The sequence below is a fragment of the Melanerpes formicivorus genome, unplaced genomic scaffold, assembly GCF_026170545.1.
Source record: "Melanerpes formicivorus ecotype bairdi unplaced genomic scaffold, bMelFor1.0.p_v2 SCAF_2, whole genome shotgun sequence".
Taxonomy (NCBI): domain Eukaryota; kingdom Metazoa; phylum Chordata; class Aves; order Piciformes; family Picidae; genus Melanerpes; species Melanerpes formicivorus.
Window position 1 is genome coordinate 39,748,200 of NW_027142354.1, and position 19,630 is coordinate 39,767,829.

A 19,630-nucleotide genomic window follows, 5' to 3' on the forward strand; every position below is an offset into this window, starting at 1 on the left:
AATTTTGCACAGGTTATTAAATTCATAGCTGTGGTTGTAAATAATAATGCACTTTGTTCCCTTACACAGAATCCTGGATATGCTGGACGTCAAGAACTACCAGAAAATCTCAAAATTCAGTTTAGATCTGTGGCAATGATGGTTCCAGATAGACAGGTACAACTACTGACTGAACTGAGAGAACAAAGATGTATCTTACTTTGCTTCAGAAAAACTAATGGCATTTCTAAAAATGTATTCCAGATAATTATAAGAGTTAAGCTTGCAAGTTACGGATTTATTGATAATGTGATGTTGTCTCAGAAATTCTTTGTTCTGTATAAACTCTGTGAGGAGCAGCTCACTAAGCAGGTATTGTTACGTATTCCTTTCCTCTACAGATTTAAAGCCCCTTAGGTTTTGGGTTGTGCAGGTTGTCTTTGAAGCATTGTTTTTATGCTTTTTACAAAATGTAGAATTAGCTTAAGTGTACTGAGAACAAATATATCTATAAACCTTTTGAAAAAAACACCATATTCATTCATGTATATTTGCTCACGTATGAACTTTTGTATGCTACAAAATGATAGTTTGTAGTTGCAAGTGTGTGACATTCCCTACCTAAACTTAGAAGCCAGGTAAAAATTAGCCTGGTGGCATCATTTTTCTATAAGAATTATCTAGGGCTGGAGAAAAGAAGGCTCCGAGGTGACCTTATTGTGGCCTTCCAGTATCTGAAGGGGGCCCACAAGAAGGCTGGGGAGGGACTTCTCAGGATCTCAGGTAGTGATAGGACTAGGGGGAATGGAATGAAGCTGGAGGTGGGGAGATTCAGGTTGGATGTGAGGAGGAAGTTCTTCACTGTGAGAGTGATGGAATACTGGAATGGGTTGTCCAGGGAGGTGGTTGAGGCCCCATCCCTGGAGGTGTTTAAGCCCAGGCTGGATGAGGCTCTGGCCTGCCTGGTCTAGTGTGAGGTGTCCCTGCCCATGGCAGGGGGGTTGGAACTAGATGATCCTTGTGGTCCCTTCCAACCCTGACTGATTCTATGATGCCAGTTTATTTTTATTTTTTTTTAAATTTCCATTATTTCCCTGACTGATTCTATGATTCTATAAAGTAGTTGGAAATTGGAACCCACAGGAGGATCATTTCAGTTTCAATTTAGCTGTCCTTCTCCCTGTAGTACCACCTCGAGCTGAAGTCTTGCCTTTAAGGTGCCACAGTTAGAAAGATCAAGTCTGGAATGAAACCTTTTTTTGAGCCTTCTAGTGCAAAGCTGCAAAATAATTGCTATATGGCATTAGAAATTGTGAAGTCAATTAAATTTAATTTAGAAAGTAAACCCCTCATAAGTTTCCTCTCTTTCTTCAAAATAAACTTACTATGCTTCATTTATTTTTAATAGAATAATTCCTAAGCAACAGCAATGATTCCTCTTTTAGCTACCTCTCCTAGGCAGGGCAGCTACACCATAGAATGTGTAAGTAAAGTTAGATATAGTGATAAAATGAGGCTAGAGAACTTGTTACTGATCCATAAGCATTTTTACACTGTGTAGGTCCATTATGACTTTGGTCTGAGGAATATTCTTTCAGTACTGAGGACTCTTGGAACTCAAAAGAGGGCCAGGCCGGATGAAAGTGAATTAAGTATTGTCATGAGAGGGCTAAGAGACATGAATCTTTCAAAGCTGGTAAGAATCTAATGTAATATTTTAACACCAAGAGTGCTTGAGGCAAGTCTGTTGAATAGACTAGACTAGACTAGATTAGACTAGACTAGACTAGATTAGAATAAACCCGATTGGAAGAGACCTTCAAGATCATCATGTCCAACCCAAAATATTTTATAGGGTTCTGTAGAAGATTAGATAAATATTTCAAACATCCTTTTCTTTTAAAAATAAAACATGATAATCCTCATGTTATAATTAAATAGCAATGGGAGTTTATTAGACTTTTAAACACTGTTGAGGGTGCAGAAGTTCAAATAGGTTAATAGTGGCTTAATTGTGAGTATGACATTTTATGTACTGAGTTGTGTACAGACCGTTTACTGTACCGTAAGTAAACGGAATAATTCAAGTATTCACTAAATTAGACTTTTGAATAATTCCTTTCAGATAGGATGTTCTTTCCAATGTATGCTGCAAGTGTTCAACAAATTGATTTAACAAATAGATTCCTGTGTCTATTCAGTGGGAAATCTGTTCCAGTTCTGAATTTACTTTTTGCATGGACATTTTCAAAGTGCTATTTTCTGTTGTGATCTGTCCTGTTGTCTGAGTGAGTTTATGAAACTAAGCACCTAGACTTCAAAATCTTACTGTTTATATTTTAAAATAGGATTTTCTTTTGGTTTGAGAATACTCTCTCTATAGCCATGATTTAAGCACTTTTTTTTTTTTTTTTTTTCCATTCAGATTGATGAAGATGAGCCTTTGTTTCTTAGTCTTATCAATGATCTCTTTCCGGGATTACAGTTGGACAGCAATACCTATGTTGATCTTCAGACTGCAGTGGCTAATAAGGTTGAAGAAGCCAGATTGATTAACCATCCACCATGGAATCTTAAGCTTGTTCAGGTAAAAGCTTTCCCAAACTGTTTTTAACAAATAGAAGCCAGAACAGCATGCTGGTAGTTAAACCACTGTCTCATTCAAGGATCTGCACTTCTGATATGGGAAAACAGGAAGGTTGTGTGTACCTGAAGGGAGGTTGTAGCCAGGTGGAGTTGGCCTCTTCTTCCAGGGAACCAGCACCAGAACAAGAGGACACAGTCTCAATCTGTGCCAGGGGAGGTTTAGGCTGCATGTTAGGAAGAAGTTCTTCCCAGAAAGAGTGATTTGCCATTGGAATGTACTGCCCAGGGAGGTGGTGGAGTCACCATCCCTGGAGGTGTTTAGAAAAAGACTTGATGGGGTGCTTGGATCCATGGTTTAGTTGGTTTAGTTGATTAGATAGTGTTGGATGATAGGTTAGACTCAATGATTTGAAAGGTCTCTTCCAACCTCGTCTGGTCTATCCTATCCTATCCTATCCTATCCTATCCTATCCTATCCTATCCTATCCTATCCTATCCTATCCTATCCTATCCTATCCTATCCTATCCTATCCTATCCTATCCTATCCTATCCTATCCTATCCTATCCTACAGAAGACCAATCCAAGGGATTTATGTTTCTATTTCTTTAAATTATCCAGAAGAAGGAAAAACCCCAGCCCTATTAACGCAGCTTTTCCCACATATGATAGTGCATCTGTTACCTGAATGTTGCAGCAAGGCACCTGCATGGGTTTCTGATGTGAATTTGTTAGACTAGAGACAGTAGGTCATAAGAAGCATTAGGAGGCATTTTGAAGGACAAAGCAGTAAATAGAGTGAAAGTAAACACAGACATGGAACAACTCCTGCTAAGTTAGAGAAGCTTAAACACCTTCATAAAGGTAAAGAAAAATTTAAGAGGTCTGAATTTCTGACTTAAATATGTTTCTGTAATGAAGAAGAGTCTTCATGATGAGTTTGAGAAGACATTTGTAGGCAAAGATTTTACTCATGAATATGGAGAATTTGTACACTTGGGTAATCATCCAGCTTGCCTATACTGAGTTGAAAAAGTGAAAGTATGAGAATGTACAGAACATATGTGTTTTAGCATAGAATATGACAAACTTGTGGAACTTATAACAAGCATGCAGGTCACCATGCATGTGGGTACAATCAAATGAAGGAATCAAAAATAGTCTCAATATCATACAAAGAAAATTGTTTCTTTGATGTATGTGTGATTGAAAAATTAAAGCTCTAAAGAGATTTAGAGGTTTTGTAGACTACAAAGGATGCAAAAAAACACAGATGTTGTCAATTTGTCTGTCTAGTGTTCAAAATTCTCATCCTTCTGAAGTACATTAACCACCTTAGACCGTGGAAAGACCACACCTAAGTGAAATACATATCCATCTGATACTTGTGTACAAGAGTTTCAGTAACAATGAGAGATGGTGTAGCAAAAAGTTATTAAAAACAGTGTTATTTGCCTAAAATAAAGTTGCTTAGTTTTGACCTGACAAACACTTGATTCTTGGCACTTAAAGAATGCACTGGCAGACTGCCAGGACTGTAGTATATTTTCTTTACTTTGCCTGTGAGCTCTGTAGACCTGAAGTGTGTTCTGACTGAAAAGACATAAAACTGTTAACATGTTACAAGAAATTGTTTTGACTTCAAAATATTTTTACATTATGGCTAGTGAACTAATGATTTAATAACTAAACTGTAATTTTGGATTATGGGCTTAGTGTGGAATAATCTTGATGATGTGTTGATTAATGAATATGTGTTTATTAGGAAGGAAAAAAAGGTGCTTAAATGTTTTTTGGATCTGTACTACAACATAACATTTAAATGGCTAACAGCTGTATTTCTGACAAGTAGTCATGTTGGAAACTGAATTTATTACTGAAGACAATTAACTCATTTTCTGATAACCTTTATGCCAAGACACTCCCCTATCCACATTAGAATAGAATAGAATAGAATAGAATAGAATAGAATAGAATAGAATAGAATAGAATAGAATAGAATAGAATAGAATAAACCAGGTTGGAAGAGACCTTCAAGATCATCGTGTAGACGCCCCATCCAGTCTCTTCCTAAACACCTCCAGTGATGGTGACTCCACCACCTCCCTGGGCAGCACATTCCAATGGCCAATCACTCTTTCTGGGAAGAACTTCTTCCTAACATCCAGCCTAAACCTCCCCTGGTGCATCTTGAGACTGTGTCCTCTTGTTCTGGTGCTGGCTGCCCTAGAGAAGAGACCAACTCCCTCCTGGCTACAACCTCCCTTCAGGTAGTTGTAGACAGCAAGAAGGTATCCTCTGAGCCTCCTCTTCTCCAGGCTAAGCAACCCCAGCTCCCTCAGCCTCTCCTCATAGGGCTTGTGCTCCAAACCCCTCCCCAGCTTTGTTGCCCTTCTCTGGACACATTCCAGCAACTCAACATCTTTCCTAAACTGTGGGGCCCAGAACTAGACACAGGACTCAAGGTGCAGCCTAACCAAATGCAACTCAAGAAATAAATAATTAGACAGTCACTAATGTAAAGGGGTTGGGGGCAGACCCCCTGCCCACTTTAACCATCCTCTGCTACCAAGAATGTGCTGGGTTGAGGCAGCCCCCTTCCCCACCATTAGCAACAATAAACACTCAGACAAACAGATTGCAAAAGTGATGGAAAGTTTAAATAGAAAGCAGTGAACTTTTACAGAAAGCCAAAAGCACAGTGACAAAGAAAGATCCCAAAACAGACCCAGAGAGATCCCATCCCCACCTGAGGGTACACCCAAGACCGCCAGGGCTCCTTCTTCCCCCTCCCACTGCTAGGCTAGTCTCAGCTGGCCAGATCTGAGACTGCCCATCCCCCCATGGCCTTGGGCCTAGCCAGGCTCAAAGCCAGGAGACATCTCCCCCAGTTACCGGCTGACGGAGGAGGAAGAAAAGAGATAGTGCTAGACTCCGCACTGCATCTTATAGTGGTGCAAAGGATTGTGGTAGGAAATACTACATAATTTCCTGTGTCCACCCCTCTGGGCTGGACTTCTGGACACAGGAAATAAACACTGCAGGGGGGCACCCAGCTCAAACTGCAACAACTAATTACAAATTGATAAGCTAGAAAGGTAATTAAAGCATTGTTGCTCTTTAGTTGTTTAATGTTTTTCAAAACTCTGGTAATAAGCACAAGGGTCAGACTGCCTCTAGAAACAAATAGTCTAGTAGCACAACTGACACCTCAGAATGTTTTACCCTGTGGAAATGTGCTTGGATCTTCTTGAAACATAACCTCAGAATAGAGACTTTCTGAAATTACAAGCCTTGAAGTACTAGGCTTGTTCATTGATTATACAGTTTTAAATTATAAACGACATAACTGGCTTTTACAAAGTATCTTAAAGGAAACTAGATTTAAACCAAAAAAGGCAGTTTGACCATTGTGCTTATTATCAGATTTCTGAAAAAATTTCAAAGTTGTCTAGCTTAAATCCAAATCTATGTGTATTTTGTTGTATGGGAGCAAAAAGCACAGTGCATTACAATATTCTAGTGTAATGTGCGGTGTACAAAGGGTAACATCCTGCTTTATGTTACCTTGCAGCAACTAATATACCATGTCTCTGACATCAAACCAGAGGTATATTTATGGCTCTGTTTACACTCCACCTAATTTACAGAAGGTTTTGCTCTGTACTCTGAAGGCTGGATCTATATTGTCCTTCACATGACTTCACACTGATGACAAGCAGATTTTTTGCATGTGAGAAAACACTTTTTGACCATCCTTCTTGAAGTCATGTTCATTAAGCCATTTAACTCATGGCTTACTATTTCTGGTTGCTAAACTGGTCATATGAAGATTGCTTGTGCCTTAAATTCAGTCACTGGGAATAAGAAGTTTGAAATTGCCAAGTTGCTGGTGAACTTAATTGTGGTTTAGATTTGTAGTGCCTGCTTCTCCTTATGAAGTCCTGTCATCTGTGAGGACTACCCCTTTGGTCCTTTTGTAGGCAGACCCAGCCACTTCCATAGCAAGCCTAAAGCTACTACTAAAAGAAAAATAGAAAAATCAATAAAGAATTTTCCTGAACCTAAATCCATCCACAGTCCTGAAGGAAGCACGGTCCCTATGTTTGTTTCATATGCTCACATGTTTTAGCACTGTAGTGACTAGTCATCTTCTGTCACATTCATGTTTTGCTGCTATTCATTTTTCCTTTTCACTAATACAGAAAATTACTTTTAAAATCTTAACTATTTTTAGTGATTTTGAAAAGTTTAGGCAAGTTTTGGTTCTGTAAACTGTTTTATAGTAAACTTAGAAGAGTAGGATGTGAAGATTTGTACTATTCCAGGATGTGAAGGTTTGTACTATTCCACAAAACACTAAAATCAGCAAACACATGCTGATTTTATTTTATTTTATTGTGCCTTTTTGTTGTAAAGAGACAAGAATGGAGTGGAATGGAATGGAATGGAATGGAATGGAATGGAATGGAATGGAATAGAATAGAATAGAATAGAATAGAATAGAATAGAATAGAATAGAATAGAATAGAATAGTGTCTTCCTAAACACCCTGAGCTTGTAATTTGGATGGCTAATACATTTGTAATCACATGTATTAAATACAAACCAAAATCTTTGCAAAGCATACATTTCTTAAAGCACTTTGATTTTTTTTGCTGACAGTTGTATGAAACCTCTCTAGTACGTCATGGGTTGATGATACTTGGGCCTAGTGGATCTGGAAAAACAATGGTCATAAATGTGTTAATGAGAGCACTGACTGAATGTGGTGAGCCTCACAAAGAAATGCGTATGAACCCCAAAGCTATAACTGCTCCCCAGATGTTTGGAAAACTAGATTCTGCAACTAATGATTGGACAGATGGAATCTTTTCTACACTGTGGAGGAAAACACTGAAAGCTAAAAAGGGTATGTAAGTACTCTGAGTTGTAACATAAAAATACCTCTTGAATGATATGCTGACAAAGCGTCTCGAATTTGAAAATGTGAAGACACCTGTTGCGAGAAACTACAGAAAACAGATGAGATTACAGGTTATTTCTTGAGAGAGGGTAACAGTTTGACAATTCTATTTCAGGAGTATATCTAAATTTTTAAAAGGTATTAATTTCCTTGCTACTTCAGTTCTACAATGTAGATGTGTTCTTTTGGAAGCTGGCAAATTATAATTTATATTTACTAATTGCACTAGCTTGAAGGGAATGTTTTTCTCCATAGTTTTTCATCTGTGCATTACCCATGTGCATATTTTGGTATTTTAGAACTGGAATACTGAAATTATTTTTCATAGTAGTTAATTGATATTGGAAAAAATACAGAATATATATATTAAACAAATTATATTCTTCTGGGGCACCTTGTTAGAAGGAGACTCTTTTAAAAATAAAGTTGAATTTTACATATTGGAGGTGTCTGTATTTTCTCTATTGAAAATTTCCTGCTTTCAGAAGGAAACCAGAATGTTAAAATTCAGTTGCCAACATTTAGCCCTGTCATCTGTATTTATGTTACAAAATAAAAGAAAAACAACTAGGGTTTCAGAATTCATGCATGATTATAGTTTTTATTAACTTAAATGAGGTCTATCAATGTTCAATGCCTTTTGCTTATATGTCCAAAGAACCCTTATTTTAGCTATAAAATGCTGAATTCCCCATCCCTCATATTCTGCTCAGGGTGGGGTGGAAGAGAGAGGAAGAAGGAAGAGTTAGACTCATTTGAGAAGGCAGATGTTCTGGAGAAAGAGAAAGGGAGTGGGGGAAAGATTGTTTAGGGTTTTTGTTTGTTTTTTTATGATCAAAGTCTATGTTAATTTGCAATAAAATAATTTTCCCTAAGTCAAGTCTGTTTTGCCTGTAATAGTAGCTGATAAATGTTCTCCTTGTCTTTACCTCACCCTACAAGCATTTTCACCATATTTTCTCCCTCTGTCCTGTTGAGGAGGAGGAGAGAGTGAGAGTGGCATAGTGTCTTGTCTGAGAGCCAGTCTGTCTGAGAGCCATCTCACCGCAGATGTTCAACATCATAAAGATATACTTGCGACCTCATTTGCTACTAATTGTTTCAGAAACAGATCTTTAACTAAGTACGCAGTTTATATAGTAATGACCATCCGTGGAGATGGTAGAAATTACAAACAAAATACTTTTTTATACGCTATTTAAGTTCTAGACCATGTTTTGCAAAAATATTTCCTTGCTCTTTCAGCATGGTGATATTCTCTTTTGTTTGCTTTTCCAGGTGAAAATGTGTTTCTGGTTTTAGATGGTCCTGTAGATGCAATCTGGATTGAGAATCTAAATTCAGTTTTAGATGATAACAAGACACTCACTCTTGCAAATGGTGATCGAATTCCCATGTCTCCTACATGTAAACTGTTATTTGAGGTCCACAACATTGAGAATGCCTCTCCAGCAACAGTTTCTCGAATGGGTATGGTCTACATCAGTTCATCTGCCCTCAGCTGGAGACCAATATTGCAAGTAAGATTCTCATTACTGTCTATTCCTAAATTTACCTTGTTGTACATTTTATACATAAAAATACCGTGAATGATTTCAGGCATGGCTGAAGAGGCGTTCTTCTCAGGAAGCTGAAGTTTTACAAAGTTTGTATGATAGAATCTTTGAACCAGCATATACATATATGAGACTAAATCTTAACCCAAAAATGGAGCTTCTGGAATGTAACTACATTATGCAGGTAAAACAGATGCTATGTGGGTCTGTATGAATTGAGTGACTACAGTAAACATGCAGAAATAGAAAGGAGAACCTTTGAAAGCAAAACAATTAATTTGAAAATACTGCTTTCTCACAAAGAAAACCTCAAACTTAATATTTGTTTCTTAGGTAATATAAGAGGAGCTGTTAGAGATGTGCAGAAGGAAATTTTACTTCTCACGTCATATGTAGGCTAGTCTTCTATTGAGTGTGTTTTGTAAGATTCAGTCAGTTTTCAGAAGCATGTGCTTAATAAGTTCGTGGTTTTGTTTTAGTTCTTTTAATACCAACCAAGTTGTGATGTCAGTATAACCCTAGTGACAGTGTCAAAAGAGGGAGTGAAGAATAATCCTAATTAACTTTTTATTTCCAGATGTAATAGCTGTTATTCTGTCAGTCAGCACTTCCAAGGTCAATGTAATAATTTTTGTCTGTCCTTTCCTATCAGTTGGACTTCTACCTTGAGTGGAGTCCAAACTTTATCAGTGATTTATTAATAATAAAATTATGTGTTTGTCAGTCCTGTACTGCATGGTTCCAGCTGATTTGAGTCTGTTTTCATCTGCAGTCTGTCTCCAGATTTTCCATTTGTCTGTGGAATCTCAGTTTTATATTGATACTCTCATGTCAGTAGTGCCTTTGAATATGAGAGCAGACAAGACAATATATTTTGATAACACTTCAGCTTAAATTTGCACTCAAGATCTCTCTACTCTTCTTTAGGGATTTAGCTTCAGGTTTTCAATAGTCTGAAGTCTTTTGCTGCAAATTAATAGCCACATTAAATGCTGCAAAAATTAACTGTACTGTATCAAATGGAATCTATAGAATCTATGTGCAAAAGCACTGTACCTTATCTGTCTCCTAATTGGTTGTTCTGTCTTATGTCTCTTCATTAATTGTGGGATTCAGGACATGTTGCTGTGTTAAAAATTTACAGCCATCTCAAACCAGTTACATCTAACAGACAGCAGAGTAGTATTTCAGTTCTAAAATACAGTTTTGGATGTTCACCCAAACATGCACCTGTACCAAATTATCTACCATACATTAGCATTCACAATTTAAGCTGGTTTTGTCTACAACAGATTTGTAATGTTTTTTTATATATATATATATACACATACATATATGTATATGTATATTTATGTATATGTATATATAAAGTGGTCTCAGCTTTGTTTTCCTCCTTGCAATTTCCACTGACTTTCTAACTGTTTACCAGCCCACCTCAGTAGGGATACAAATATGATTTACCTTTGGACATCCAATACATTTTTTGTTGAGAGTTATGCTACCTTAAAAGCCTATTGGAAGAGTCAGTAAACTTGTAGCTGAAGGAGATTGGATTGATATGGCCTGTTTAAAGGAACAAAGGTGTTCAATAAAGTTCTTTACCATTGATTTACACAGAAGCTATGCAGTTGCAGCGGAAGATAGGAGGTTCATATCTAGATAAATAAGTGATTAGAAGATACAAAAGAAGATCCAAACTGTGTGATAAGAGTTTCAGTTCTTAGGAGGAACAGAGATTGCCACTGGTCCTAAGGTAGCTTTGCTGGGACCAATGTTGCTCAAAAGGTTCATGAACAGTTTTGAAAAGTTGTAGGCAAAGAAGTTTACTGATCATACTAAATTATTTAGGCTAATAAGGACAAAACAATTAACTGTGAAGAACTCTAGGCAGACTTTATGAGACTGAATAAGTAGGTAATAAAACAACGAATGAAATTCAGTGAAGATAAACATGAAGGGTTTCACATAGGGAAAAAACCAACATTCAGTGCAATGAATAGCAGACCTATCTTGCTTAGGAGTATTATAGACAATAAAGCTTTATTCAAGACCAGTCAATGTTTTCAGGATGGAAATTCCATATAGAATTGCTAAACTTAGAAAGTGTATTTAATTCTGAAAACCCCAGGCTGAAGAGAGTACCAATAGGAAGTATCACGCCCAGTACCACCAGAAGCCAAGATAGTTTATTCTTTGGTTTTACTCTTCTCTACTGTCCCCTTTTGGTTGTTATTTCAGATGAGATGCTAGCCAAAATGAAATTGTAATCTGATTTGTCACAAACATCTGTGAGGTTTTTATAAGACAGCTTTATTTTTTTCTTTCTTCTAAACCTTGTTACAGAGTATTACTAAGATCCAGAGCACCATGAGCTAATTAAACATGTGTTTCATTGTTAAAAAGATATATTTTGATGCAATATGCTTGTATATAAAGGGAATATGAGTTATATTATCTCAGACAATCAAATATCTAGCTTCATGAGCAACACCACAGAATTGTAGATAGCAAGTTACTAGAATCTAGTTCCACAGAAAGAGACTGAACAATTATAAAATAGGGTATTTTAATATATATTTTTTTTAATACAGAACAGAAGTTAATGTGATAGATACATCAACTGACCATAACTGAGATAAACACACTGACAGATGTTGAAAATTTTTTCATGTGTAAACATGGCAAGAAATGTTTAGGCCCTACCAACTTTTCCCAATATCCCGCTAGGTATTATAAAACCCCTTAAAAAGCTGTTCTATTACATTAGGTCTTAAATTACATTTATTGTAGGCATAATTTGAGAGGATAGTTACTGATCAAATTATTAAGTAATTTTGAAATTGTATCCAGTTTTATACGGATATATTTAGTCTGCTTTCCTGGGTTTGTAGTTCTGAAATGCAGCACTACAGGCTGGGGTTGGAGTGGCTGAAGAGCTGCCCAACAGAAAGGGACCTGGGGGTACTAATTGACAGCTAGCCAGCAGTGTGCCCAGGAGGCCAAGAAGGCCAATGGCATCCTGGCCTGCATCAAGAATAGTGTGGCCAGCAGGAGCAGGGAGGTCATTGTGCCCCAGGACTCAGCACTGGTTAGGCCACACCTTGAGTCCTGTGTCCAGTTCTGGGTCCCTCAGTTTAAGAAGGACATTGAGACTCTTGAACATGTCCAGAGAAGGGCAACGAGGATGGGGAGAGGCCTTGAGCACAACCCCTACATGGAGAAGCTGAGGGAGCTGGGATTGTTTAGCCTGGAGAAGAGGAGGCTCAGGGGAGACCTCATTGCTCTCTACAACTACCTGAAGGGAGGTTGTAGCCAGGTGGGGGTTGGTCTCTTCTCCCAGGCAACCAGCACCAGAACAAGAGGACATAGTCTCAAGCTGCACCAGGGGAAGTTTAGACTCGAGGTGAGGAGAAAGTTCTTCACAGAAAGAATTGTTGGCCATTGGAATGTGCTGCCCAGGGAGGTGGTGGAGTCACTGTCCCTGGAGGTGTTCAAGAGGGGATTGGACGTGACACTTGATGCCATGGTTTAGTAGTCATGAGGCGTTGGGTGACAGGTTGGACTTGATGATCTTTGAAGTCTCTTCCAACCTTATTGATTCTATGATTCTGTGGATTGTATGTTTTCATTGGCAGCCTGCCTTGGTTTTCAGATTATGATTTAAAGTTTCAATACATATAAATAATGCATATGCTTGTATGTTTAAAAATAAAATGTGATTATCTAATATTTTCTTAATGCATAATATTTTTAAATATTTGCAGTCTATTAATCTTCTGGAGGGCTTGATTCCATCAAAGGAAGAAGGTGGTTTATCATCTACACCTCATCTGCATAAGTTGTTCTGCTTTGCAATAATGTGGAGTTTAGGTGCACTTCTGGAGTTGGAGAGTAGAGATAAACTTGAAGCTTTTATTAGAGCTCATGATAACAAATTAGACTTACCAGGAATCTCACCTGGCTCCAGTCAAACCATGTATGAGTTTTATGTTACTGATAAAGGTAAGAGAAATTACTAATATTCATTTGTTTCAGACTGGCATTTAAAAATGGATAACAGTTTCTCTGAAATTTAAAATTACTCCTTTAGTCCTTCTACAGTCATATAAATGGAGATTTTTTGGCTGACAATATACTATTAACACGGATTCTGTATGCAATGCCTCTGTGTATGTAGGAAATCAGAAAAGAAGTATAGAATCCTTATTGGTAACATTTTCTTATTTCGATTGTCTTTAATTATGTTCTTACAGATTTCTATTAGGAAGACTACAGTTTTTAGATGCTTAAGATAGCTTAGTCTAAATTAATATTAATTATATATATCATTTCCTCACAGGTAGTATTTTTTGTTTACAAATATAATCTGAAAACTTAATAACTATTACTTATTCATCTCTGATAATCAGTAATAAATCTTATGGTTTAGAAAGCTGTAAGGTGTTTTGACTAGTGTGATATTTTCTACAACAAATTAATATTTTGAATAATGCACAGCCAATTTCACAAAGAGCTTACTGTTCTTTCAGTGTCTCTTCTTACATGAGTAGATCTGTTTCTCTTATATCTAAATTCAGAATTTTATTTGCCAGCAGTGTTTAGTGTACACATCCATAATGCCTGTTCTTGTGTTCTGAAACTTTTCACCAGCAGGATAAGAATGAGTTTCTAGGTACACGTTCTTTGGTTTTGTTGGTTTGGGGTACATTTGGAGTTTGGTTTTGATTCACTTGGAGGTTGGGTTTTTTTGGTGTGTGTTTAGTTTTGTTGTTGTCTATTTGTTTAATTCAGATAGGTATATATAAATTTAATAAATATTTGCATATTTAGTAGGATTGTAGACTAATTAGGGGTCATTAGTGAGTATGCCCTTTGTTACATGAGTTTTAGCTATATCTGAAAACACCCCTTTTCTTTACTTTACAGTACTTTACCCATAACATCTAGGATCTTTTTCCTTTTTTCCTTTTTCTTTTTCCTCTACTAACAGAAAGTTGAACATGATAAAAACATTGTGAAATATTTTCCCCTGATTTTACCATATTAGGTGAGTGGGAGCACTGGAGTAAAAGAGTTCAGGATTATGTTTATCCAAAAAATGATGTTCCAGACTATGCCTCCATTTTGGTTCCAAATGTTGACAATGTCAGAACTCAGTTTTTGATAAACACAATTGCAAAACAACAGAAAGTAAGTATAAGATTACTTTTAAAAGTACATGCCTAGTATATAAAAGAAATAGAAACTCTTTATTAAGTATCTGGGGTTGCAATCATTCTTAATATTCTCTGTCTCTAGTCACTGCTCACCAGGTGCATATTGCTCCATTCTTATTTTCAAAGCACGAATGTTCTGTACATATTTCTGTGCACATGCAAAATGTATTTTAAGTATTCTTTTTATAAAATACTGCTTTTTGTCATAAAAGTTTTAGCTCAAACTACCTAGCATTTTTCTCAATGTCATAAAACTTCGTTCTTAGTCTTTTTGCCATATCAATTATTTCTAATGTATGCCTTTTTGAATGGGGAAACAAGAAAAATAAATTTCACAAGATGCTTCAGTAAAAACCTGAATTTCCTAGCCATTATTTATTTTTTCCCCCTCTAATTAGGAAAGCTGTAGTTTATAGCAGCAGCCACAACTGTAGAAAATGAGAGAACACTCCTCATGCAGCTTTCACCAGTAAGGGCCAGCATGATATTATGACTTTTGACTCAGGCCACATTGAACAATAGTTAGTAAAACTTATACAGGCCTGTTTTCAAACAGAGTAAGGTCTGAGAAATGCTCATTTTGCTTCAGCCAAATGGTGCTAACACCAGCAACTTCCTATGGAAATCAGTATCAGCTTGTGAAACATGTCAGTGTGCTCCCTTCTTCAAAGCAGAAGCCCAGTATTAGAAATACCCCAAGCGTGTAAGTCAGTACTGAAATCTATTTTTTCTGTAAAATTCTGGGAACTGGACAGAAAACCTGTTGATTTGGTTTGATGAAACTGTTTCAGGGGCTGTAATTGGCCTTTGATGTATCTGGCACAAGTTATGAAAGCATGAAGAATCTTTGTATTTGGAAACAAATAATGTCTTGGGAGATACTGATTATATTTCAAGGTGCATTCTTTTGGTCATCATTGCAATAGAAATAAAAAAATCCCTTTAAGTCTTATTAAAAAAGAGTCTGAAACCTGGCATTTTCCACAGTTCTCTGTGGTTTATATCTCCGTCTCTTCAGCTGAAAAGTTTCAGCATTCAGTGTGTAATGGGACTTTTGTATGCTTCCCTGTAGAGCAGAGCATTGCCCTCCATGGAGGCATTTAGCTTGCTTTGTTTTCAGATATTTTTTATTTGGTAAAGTTTGATTTAATCACATAATGAATTGTGATAGAGAAATACCTATTTTATTTTTTTCTTCTCCTCTGGATCAGGTCATAGCAGCATGACCTTTCTTTCCAGCTACAGCTGAATTACACGTACTAGATGAAACCAAAGTGGTGTTTAACAGGTCTGACTTCACTCATTTGCTCAGCAAGTTTATTACTATCATCTGGTCAGCTGATCACTTGGATGTCCAAAACTAGGCTGAAGAGTGAGACTATGTTATTATTGTGACTATCTGTTGGAGAGCATTCAGTTTAAAGCAGGAACAAGTCAGTCAGGAGTATCTGAATATTTCAAATCTCCTGCATTGTCAGCTTCAGTACTCACATAAGTTAATACACACTCCCTTTTGCAAGCTTTCATGGAGCAGATATAGTAAGGAAGACAATACCATCTGTCACAGAGCATTCTTACATGTCTGAAAAAACAGCAGATTAATTTGATGATTTCTCTAAAGGGTTTAAAAGACAGAAGCATTAATCCTTTGGTTCATTGGCTTTCTGGTTTAGTTTGAGATTTTACCAAGGTACGATGGAAACCAGGAAAGACTGTCTTCTGTCTTAGCATATTTGTTACTTTCTTCTTGTTTCTTCTTATTAATTATTCTTTTTTCTTCCTTCTTCTTCTTTCTTTTTCTTCTTCTTTGTCCCCCCCCAACTAACAGTTTACAGATTAACCAGAAAATAAATTTTATACTCTTAATATATAACATTAACAGAAAGTAGCAGTAAAATTCTTGCTGTCAAAATACCATCTTGAACTGAGAATTTTATGCACCTTTAATCTGAACAAGCCTTATTAGGATCCACTACAAGAGAATGCTGTGGTGAATGTGTTGGAAAGTGGAAGAAGTTAGGCAACTTAAGGAAAAATGTCAAGTATATTCTCACTTTGTCTTTTCCCTTTTAACTGCCAATAATTTTCCTGGAGAATATGGGTAGGATGAAAAACATCTGCTGTGTCACTGCATATGGAGACACAGGAAAACCTTACCAGAACAATATATCATTGAAAAATAGACACAGAATGTATCACTTTCTCTGAAATAAGTCTTTTACGTGTATTTGATTATAAGTTTTGATTAAAATGTCTGTTACAGGCGGTTTTGCTCATAGGAGAACAGGGGACTGCAAAGACAGTCATGATTAAGGCATATGTGAAGAAATATGACCCAGAAGTGCATTTGTCAAAATGTTTAAACTTTTCATCTGCCACAGAACCATCCATGTTTCAGGTAAAAGTATAGATTTTAAGCAACTCGTGTGTATAGTTTCCTTGCTACGTATTTAAAGCATGTTTGTTTCTGATGATGAAAGAAGCAGTTTTAAAATAGAATCTAGAGAATGTTTTTCCTCTAAATCACTTAAATGCTTTTGAAAATTCTGTGAATTATAATCTTAAAAATTAAGTCCATTCATGGAGCTGGTCTTCCAGACTTCACAAAACCAAGCATCTTTTTAAAGAAACTAATATAAACGTCATTAAGAAATGGTGAAAAGCAATGACTAAAACATATATATTTTTAAAAATTCTTAACTGATAGAATAGCTGAGTTTTTATGTTATGCATAAGATCTCTAGCTGTGGTTTAAGTCAAACTCTATGGTAAAATAAGGCAGGAAGCCATTCATGCATGCAAGGTTAATTGAACTGTGTCCTTTGCTTTGTGTCCCTAGAGCGTTACTATCTTGAAAACAAACCCCAAACTTTCTTGTTTCTGGTACAGAGAGCCTATGAAAGGATCTTAATTGTGTCTTGTCTTTGCTGCAGTCCTGTAGTACCTCAGAAGGCACACTCCTCCTTTTCAGCTAGCTAGCTATCTGAAAACAGAGCTCACTCTGCCAATTTCCAAGAGAGAGGAGGAGCAGTAAAATAGTTGAAATGCTTCTGAACACTTGAAAAAGCCACATGCACGATAGATTTTTAAGGCTGAGTCACCATGCTGGGGGTATTTGAAAGATTAGGTGATTTTGGATGTTAGATGTGCTACAAAATTCTTAATTACTTATGTAATCACATTTTTTCTGTTAGCAGTTTCTCTTCTTCACATTAATCACATCTCAAAAATGACATTATTATTAATAATATGCTAGATGTGTTTATCTTGGACCACTCAGCTAATTAATTTCCTATGGGAAAAAATGTGACATAAACTTTGAATAAATGTTTTATCTGCCTTCTGTTTCAAAAATTCTATTAATACTTCTGTCATTATGAGAGTACATGCTACATTGCTCATATAGGGTGATGTTTGTTCTTGTAAAACTGGAAAATAATTTGTCTAAGGAAAATATTTTCTACCATCTTGTAAGCTATTTTGTTCTGCCATTTCTCTTGTTCCAACTGCCTTCAGAACTTATCTTAAAAGGTTATTGCCACCAAAATGTTAAAATACTCTATTACTTAGAATAGAATAGAATTATCCAGGTTGGAAGAGACCGTTGAGATCATCGAGTCCAAGCTATCATCCAACACTATCTAATCAACCAAACCATGGCACCAAGCACCTCATCCAGTCTCTTCCTGAACACCTCTGGTGATGGTGACTCCACCACCTCCCCAGGCAGCCCATTCCAATGGCCAATCACTCTTTCTATGAAGAACTTCTTCCTAACATCCAGCCTAAAGCTTACAAGACAGCTGACAAAAATCATTGTAAAAGGAGACTAAGTTGCTTCTTTATGGTCTATGGTTGTACTGCAGGCATAAACCAATTGAGCTTGCCCAGGGGAAATCCAAAGCAATCATAATTTACAGACAGTGCATGATAAACTCTCTGAAAGCAGATTCTGTTTCTCTCCTGAGCTACCCTTTGGAAGGGAGATTCATAAATGCCTTTCTAAATAAGTTTAGTATTTATAGAAATTGTGATTTAGATAAAGAAAATACCATTTCTGCTTTGATTCACAAGTTCTGATTTCTTAATTTGCTTTTCTCTTAGCAGTTTCTTTTGCATTAATCTTGACATGTTTGAAGACAAATACAATTTATAAAAGATGTAATATTTCATACAGACATAATGTGACAATCTGAAATTAATGTCATTTTAGTTTGATTACTTCATTATAATAATTTATTTCAGTGCTGCTAAATGAAATAATAAATTCCATGTTTGAAAACCTTTTGAAACTGTCTTTGGTAGCCAGAAATGGGTCACAGGACATAGTCCTAAGGGCCAGGGAATTGCATAGAACTGAATGTTGCTATCTAGAACTACCTGAAAGGGAGGTTGTAGCCAGGTAGGAGTTGGTCTCTTCTCCCAGGCAATCAGCACCAGAACAAGAGGACACAGTCTCAAGCTGTGTCAGGGGAAGTTTAGGCTCAAGGTGAGGAGAAAGTTCTTCATAGAGAGAGTTGTTATCCATTGGAATGTGCTGCCCAGGGAGGTGGTGGAGTCACCATCCCTGGAGGTGTTTAGGAGGGGATTGGATGTGGCACTTGGTGCCATGGTTTAGTAGTCATGAAGTCCGTGGTGATAGGTTGGACTTGGTGATCTTTGAGGTCTCTTCCAACCTTGTGATTCTATGATTCTGTGATTATGTGATGAGTAGAATAGAGTTCCTTAATGATGAAGCCAAAACGAAACTGCTAACAAACACAAGAATATCATTGGATAAGTGCTGCAGCAGAAAGCAATAAGTAACATGTTTTTTAACAGTACATTTTAATTATTGTTTCAAAACCAGAACTTTCTTTAATTTTTAGAGGACAATAGAGAGTTATGTGGAAAAACGTGTTGGAAGTAGTTATGGACCTCCTGGAGGCAGAAAAATGACTGTGTTTATTGATGATATAAATATGCCACTTATCAATGAATGGGGAGATCAGGTAACATGCTTTTTAACAAATACAACTTATTCTCAAACTATGTGCTGTTGTTGGGTTTTGGGGGGTGTGTGGTGTGTGTGGAGTTTTTTGTTTGGTTTCTTTTTTTGTTCTGTGTTTTTGTTTTTATATATACATGAGAATCAGTGGACTGGTTCTTAACTGTTGATTAACTTAATCTTAACTTAATCTTACTTGATTCTTGACTGTTAATTATTGAACAGGCTTTCTAAGTGTAGCACACAGATGGAGGGGAAAAAAGTAGGTTTATTGAAGTGATGTGTAGGGTAATGTATCCTATCTTACAGTATCTCCAATTCCTTATATAATTTAAGACTAA

The 19,630-nt window shown here is 36.6% G+C and overlaps 1 protein-coding gene across 1 annotated transcript in view; it reads left to right on the forward strand.

Moving 5' to 3' along the window:
• Window positions 1-19,630, forward strand: part of DNAH8 (dynein axonemal heavy chain 8) — a 153,620-nt gene that overhangs the window by 75,140 nt on the left and 58,850 nt on the right. The window contains exons 42-52 of the mRNA XM_068148416.1: window positions 70-156; window positions 244-351; window positions 1,541-1,675; window positions 2,405-2,566; window positions 7,230-7,476; window positions 8,809-9,050; window positions 9,130-9,270; window positions 12,851-13,088; window positions 14,134-14,276; window positions 16,566-16,700; window positions 19,171-19,293. Of these exons, the coding sequence (XP_068004517.1) occupies window positions 70-156; window positions 244-351; window positions 1,541-1,675; window positions 2,405-2,566; window positions 7,230-7,476; window positions 8,809-9,050; window positions 9,130-9,270; window positions 12,851-13,088; window positions 14,134-14,276; window positions 16,566-16,700; window positions 19,171-19,293 (1,761 nt within the window). The remainder of the gene's footprint in view (window positions 1-69; window positions 157-243; window positions 352-1,540; window positions 1,676-2,404; window positions 2,567-7,229; window positions 7,477-8,808; window positions 9,051-9,129; window positions 9,271-12,850; window positions 13,089-14,133; window positions 14,277-16,565; window positions 16,701-19,170; window positions 19,294-19,630) is intronic.